This window comes from Dermochelys coriacea, chromosome 3 (assembly GCF_009764565.3).
Source record: "Dermochelys coriacea isolate rDerCor1 chromosome 3, rDerCor1.pri.v4, whole genome shotgun sequence".
NCBI lineage: Eukaryota > Metazoa > Chordata > Testudines > Dermochelyidae > Dermochelys > Dermochelys coriacea.
In genome coordinates, this window is record NC_050070.1 from 125,297,448 (window position 1) to 125,304,407 (window position 6,960).

Here is a 6,960-nt window from a genome sequence, read left to right on the forward strand (position 1 = left end):
TAATTTTTTTGTTTTTTTTGTGTGTTTTTGTTTGTTTTTTTGCAAAAGAAAATAGTATTTACAGGTGGCTTCTTTTAAAAAATAAAAATATAAAGCAGGAATGTATGAAATGTCAGATTTTATTGTATTTGCAGAGTTAGCTTTGAAAATGAATAAAGAAAGCTGTCTGTAGTTTTAAAATGCCTTATTAGTATCAGTTAGATACTTTCTCTATTTTTTGATGTACTTAGAGCTTTTGAAGTATAGAATTTAAAATGGCAAGACTTTTACAGTGTTTACATGCAAGTGCATTTTAAAAGTGTCCTATGTGTAAAATAGTATTTTCAACAGGAAAATGCTGGCTAAAGTAATAGGCTTAGCCTTTACCTGGTTTCCATGATGATGCCTACACTGCTAGACTACAGTTTAGTATTGCTTTGTATCATGAGGCCAAGAAATTCCATGTTGTTTGTAAATAGAATAATTGAAAAGCAATAAAACTTTTATTGAACAAAAGAAACTTTGTTTGGCCCATAGTTTATGTTAACCCAAATTGTTTATGAAAATTCAGATTCCTTAGATTCATTTCTTTTAACAAACAGTTATTAATAATCACATCCATCATTAATAGTTGCTTTAATGCTTGCACCTGGGGAAATACTAATGCTTAATAGCAGTCAGATACTGATCTTTGCGCTGACTGTTTCAAAATTCTTTTACCAAGTTCCAAAAACTGTTCATTGTTTTTGTTTTCCAGTTTCCTTCATCGACTGCTACTAACCATTAGTTGTTAGTTGTATTTTATTTCTATTTTTTCCTGTTAACCAGTTTTGTGGGAGTGGGCTTCTCCTTCACATGTTCAAATCATGATACAAGGCTGTCATGATTTTATTGCATTCTGTAGATGGTGTCAATCAGTGCGTCAGAATTAAACATGCTTGTTTTTTATTAGTTGTGATTAGTTTTCATGTTGTCATTAAGCCGTCACTAGCTGAAACTAATCTCTTCTCTATCTTTTCTTTCTCTTTTTTGTTTTTTTTATTTTGATTTTTTGTTTTTGTTTTTGTTTTTTGTTTTGTTTTTGTTTCTAACCACCCAGCCGCCACCGGCAACTAACCTATGACCTTCTGACCTCTGAACTCTTCACCCAATGATGACCTGACCATGCCTGCCTGCTGATCAGTTAACTGGTAATCGCCTTTGCTTGCCTGTCTTCAGTGCAGCGAGCTGAGGCACTTGTCCGTTCGTCTTACCATCTAACAAAAAAGACAAAGAAATTATTGTCCTCCAACTCAGCTTTTTTTTCCTGTTTGGGTGAAAGTGGTTCTAGAACCTGCACTGAATAGTAGTAAAGCAATAAGGTCCAATTCATCCCTCAGCACTGATCATCCTTTAGTGTCCCACCTTAAACGAACGGTAAGAAGGCCTCACTTAAGTGATGGAGACAGATGTCCCTTAACTACCCGATGACAGAGGCAGTTACTGTGAGCGACTTCTAGGAATCTTTTTCTTCTTTAATGAAGTCAGAGCTCTCTTTGAATGTACTGTGTGATGATGCATCATGCATGAACCTTTGGTCAGGGATGTCATTGGTGAAGGGAGTCCAAAAAGTATTCAAAATTTGACTTGCTGTTTAGTCACTACCAGTGCCCTCAAAGGGCAAAAGTTGCAGCCTTTTTTCTATTGCCTGCCAAATTGGATGTTTTAAAAGAACGTGTGCCATGAAAGATAGATTTCAGTGAATTTTCAGAACTATGTTAATGCAAAGAACAAAACAGCAACACTATCAAAGCAAAATCTGAGTTAAGATTACTTTAACCGTATTTAAACTTTCTTAAAAGATTACATGAGAACAAGGTACATGCATTATGTGTCACATTACTGGGCAAACTGTTCAAATATTTTTTTTAAACCTCCCTGTATAGAAAAATTTCATTAAGGATGTAAAAGCCATGCTTGCCTATTTGCTGTATACATGTAATGAAATTGTAGATAAAGTGTAGTCCATTGAAACAAAATGAACAAAAAAGTAGATACTTTTACTATACAAGGGTGCTGGTGCAGAAAAATATATTTTGGAAATGTAGCATTTTATACTTTCAAGTGTTATTAAAAAAGAAAAAAAGAACAAAGAAACAACCCTTTATTTCATTAAATGATTTTTTCTGGTGGTTGTCAAGAAACAAAAGACCAAAAGAGCCTTTTTGTCTTTCTTTTTTATTTTTTAAGTATTGGAATAAGTCTAAAGAAAAGGAAGTGCCTTATTTTCTTCATGGTCATTTAGTCAAATGTCTCGTATAATCAGCTCCTCCCTCAGACAACAAGTTAATGCATGCCACTTAGTCGCCCAGTATGTGAAAAGAAGCTGGGAAAGGAAGACAAATGAGTTGACCGTTTGAAATACCTGATTTTTGCCATATTAGCATGATGCAACTTTGCCAAATCTTATAATGTGAAATGTTTGATAATTTTTCTATCAAATGCTGGCCCCCATTAGTCTTGCAACATTTTCATCATCTCAAACCATAGTTAACGCATATTTTGTTTCATGTACTTGCTCAATCTAAACCAAAGGGTTCTGACTCATTCTAAATCAGAGCATTAGCTGACAAATGTTTATAAGGCAGCAAGTACTCCATTTTGTTCAGGGGATGGCGTGGAGTTGTCTTGATTTGAAATATTGACAAGTATATCAGACCTTATACTTGTCCACAGAAAAAAGTTTGGTGGATAATGAAATTGAACATGTTTAACTAATTTGAAGTCTGACCTAAGCATGTCCCAGTATTTTGTAAGCAGCTCCCACGGTGTCAAATAGTGTATAAGATATTGATTTCTCATCAGCCCCTGCTTGATTAATATTGATTGATTGTTGCTTTTTATTCCAAAAAAAAAAAAAGCAGAAAGACTCATCAACTATTTTTTTAAAAATTCATCTATAGTTCAGTATTATCTTTAAGCGCCACATGAAATTCATCTAGCTAGACCAGCATAACAGCTGAAAAGCTTTTTTGAAAGTGTTGAATTCTGAAAATATTGAGCAAGTATTAGTTTGCTAATGGCTCAGTATTAGACTTGGCAAATATCAGGTGGTGATTTATTTTCCCTCTTGTCAACTTATTCTCCTCCTGCAAACCTTCATAGCTTCCAAATCAAAGGTCAATAGTAAGCTAAGAAAGAGGGCTTATGGTTTAAGCACCTGTATGGTGATCTCATCTAACATCTTGTCTCACCTGGAAACAATTATCAGTTTATTTACTATGCAATAGACATTCATCCTTTTGTATTCAGCTAGCTTTTGTTTATCGTGCCACCAGCTTGTCTTCCTGTTACACATACAGTTGTTTTGACTTAATTTACAGTATATATGCTGTGCCATTTTGATTTTTGTTTGGTTGAATAAACCTGCGACACTCAAACATTTGAAAAGAGATTTGCTAAAACAATACCAGTATTTGATCCAGATTTCATCTCAACTATGATAAACCTGGACATTTTAGATGTTTATCAAATGGGGGAAAGTTAAGTGTATGAAATAGAAGTGTGACATGTAATAGTAATGTTTGCTCTGAATGAACAAACAAACTTTTGAAAACATAGTTGATAAAATTTTGGATCAACTTAAAAAAAAAAGCATGACTTTTGAAATCTCTGAATGCCTTGGTTCTCAGTATTATAATTCTTTATTGAATTTTTCTTTATTAAAATATGTAGTTTTAAGACTTCTTTCTGACAGTATTATGTAATTTTTTTAGAGTGGGTAGATGGGAGTGTCGCTTGTATGTAACAGTACAGATGACATGTATTTGTCTATTCTTTATTATCTTAGTATTTTCATGCTGTGTATGTATCATAACCAACCTATTGCCTATGAGAAACATGTAAGATAATGTATTTACAGCCATTGTTACAAGTTTATAATGTATTTTTCTATCTTGTTTTATATGTATGTTATATAAAACATTCAATTTTTTTCCTGATTGAGAAAAAAAGGATACAAAAATGCAAAACCCACAATTTTGATAACTGAAAATTGCCAATTGTTTTGCAGTACTTTATTATATTGGGAGTGTTGTCTTTCTTGGGCTTTTAGTTAGCTACTGGATGAATACATTAGACATATTTGGGTTTTAGTTGGGTTTTTACATAGCTTGCATTTTAATTCTTTGGTTCTTTGCTGTTTCTATTAACCCATAGCATTATTTTAATAAATGTTATAATATCAACCTACTAACTCTGGACTATGTCTGTTTATTAACCATTACGTGTTTAATTAAAATAAACAAACAAAGACAGAAGAATGTAAAGTCTTGAGTTACTGGACTAACCCTGAAGAACGTGACCACAGATAACACATGACTTGTATTTATGTTGTTTGTCGGCTGACATTCTGCACACTACTATTAAATTGGCTTTTGGTCATTCTGGCCTTTACCTTGGGGGTAGGTGGAGTAGAGATGGGAACAAAGTAGTATTATTTAAAGCATTCTTCTTGTAGTCTTGCCACTTGCCTTTTAGCATCTGCATTACTAATTCCACATGTTACTTTTTCTTTCTCTAAAATAATCACTGTCAGCTCACAGCAAAAGAGCAAAGATGCCAGTATATTGGTAAATCATGTGATGGTGTACCCAGAGAAACCAGTTTGATTCTTTGTTGAACCATTTTGACGTCACAGTAAATCTCATTGAAATTTGCCATTCGTTATTTAAAGCACCTGATTCTGTGTCACACATCTTGTGACTCTCTTCTGTTTTGTATAAGCACACATTTCTACTGGACTATATTGTTTGTATATCTGAAGCAAGGAACCGATTTTTTTTCCTCCGGCATCACAAAGATTTTCTTGCAGCTTGCTTTATTTCCTACTTGACATACTCTTTATGTAACTTTTTTGTACTTCTGTAGTCTGTCATTATCACCTAGCTCAGGGGAGTACAACTTCTGAAAAGCCAAAGATCAAGCTTGATCATTTCCTAATGACTACAGAAAGTACAAAATACTAAACCTGTTGTACTAGATTACTGAGAAATAGCCATTTCAAATACCAGGGCTCTTTACCTGTGATCTCTCTCCCTGTGGATGACCGTAGCAACACGAATGCAGGGAATTAAGTGGTGAAAACACAGTAGTAAATAAGTGTTGTTTTTGAGCTTCTATGCAAATGACTTTTACAGAGAAACTTCATATTAAAATTTTCTACTATTTGAGGTCTTGTTTGTAGCCTGGTTAGGTCTCCCAGATTTGTGATCTTAAATATACAATAATTGCCAACTGTTGCCTTGGGTCACCATTGATGCACAACACTTATTTCCCTGATATAGACAGTTTACATTTCTGTGAACTAACAGTCTACTTGCCTGGGAATAAAAATTCAGATGAGGAATCAGCATCTGTTCAAAAGTGGGGGGTTTTTTCCATTCGTTATAAGTTTTAAGTTACATATCTCAGAATCCTTGTAATAAAGTTTTTATTTTAAAAAGTGAAAAGTTCTCACAATTTTTTAAGAAGTTGATTTTAATTTTATGTAGAAAAATTGGACCTAGCACTACTTAATCAGTAGTTTGTGCATTAATTTGCTGGGCATGTTGATATAAAACTAGATTTTTTTTAATACCTATTTAAACGTCTAGTTTAACTTACAGAACTGTACAGATGCAAATAGAGAAAATGGATGTATCTAGAACAAGTTACCCGTGTACCAAAAAAATATTTTTGGGGGCCATTCACTGCTTATTCTACGAATGCATTGCTATCCAAAAATTCAATGAGACCGGGGTGGGGGGGGGGGGCAGAGAACTCGGTGGATAAAATCAGAAACTTATGATTCAAGTAATGTGACATCACATTTATGAATTTAGAGTTGTATTGAAAATGCTCAAAATGTTTTAGACAGGACAAGTGTTTAAACTTTGAGAAGTCTACAAATTTGATTCAAACTTCCTGGGTGGGAGTAGACATGGTTACAATTTTATGATAGCAAAATATCTTTGTTCCGGAGGCAATTAGTTGGATGCTTACAATACATCTTCATGATCTTCATTATCTTTTATTATCTATGAATACTGTCATAGTTTGCCCACTGTGGGCATTTTCATCTCATTCTCAGTTATACATAGTAATGAACATTTGCCCAGAAGAGAACTGGGGTTTTGGTTATGGTTTTTTAAACTGAAGGAAAACAATAAGCTTTAAAAGCAAAATAACTTTTTATACAAATGTATGTGTCTATTGAACATAAGTGCAGGTCTCGATGTACATAGCTAAGTGCTCAACTAAAAATCTTGTCAACTATAAGAAGACAACAATTTAAGATGAATTTCTGGCCCTTGAGCTTGATAACTTCAGTGTTGCTGTACTGTTAAAGTTTTTTGTGTTTTTAATTCTGGAGGGGCAAAATGTCTTTCAGATTTTAAAAAAGGCATGTATTCAAGCAAAGCTACAGCACCAGTTCCTTCCAAACATGGAGTCAATCTAAATAAGTATATTTTTATTTACATTTAATTTACATTTTTATGCAAATGTAAACAGAAGTACAAGAAAACCCTTTTAAAAAAAATACTGGATGAAGCAATATACTTTTAAAAAGCAACACTTCAGAAAATCAGCCTCTTGGAGAATAATCTTACTGTGCATCAGACCAAAATATGTTTCATAGAGAGTCCCCAAAGACATACTTAAAGTATCTTTTGTGCAGATATTTAACCAGTTTTAGATTACTAATCACTATTTACTAATATACTATTTGAACAGATCTTTTAACAAGTTAATGTATAAAAATCCACTTATACATAATATAACAAGCTAAAATTGCTTCATTTCCAAATCACACCCTTTAAATCTATGGGGACCACTGGAAAGTTTTCTGCACTGCAAAATGCTGTAGGAAATGCACACTGAAGTATGTTACTATCCAATAAAAAAGAATGCAGAAAAATACAACTGTATGAAACTTTCTTATGTATCTGGATAATTAACGGG

The 6,960-nt window shown here is 33.3% G+C and overlaps 1 protein-coding gene across 10 annotated transcripts in view; it reads left to right on the forward strand.

Annotated features, from left to right (window-relative positions):
• The window catches only part of QKI (QKI, KH domain containing RNA binding), a 338,812-nt gene extending 334,599 nt beyond the window's left edge, over positions 1–4,213 (forward strand). For all 10 annotated transcript variants that reach the window (XM_038397801.2, XM_043511269.1, XM_038397807.2 and 7 more), the window contains one exon: positions 1,079–4,213. In XM_038397801.2, the coding sequence (XP_038253729.1) occupies positions 1,079–1,095 (17 nt within the window). In that variant the 3' untranslated portion in view covers positions 1,096–4,213. The remainder of the gene's footprint in view (positions 1–1,078) is intronic.
• Positions 4,214–6,960: the final 2,747 nt, after the last annotated feature.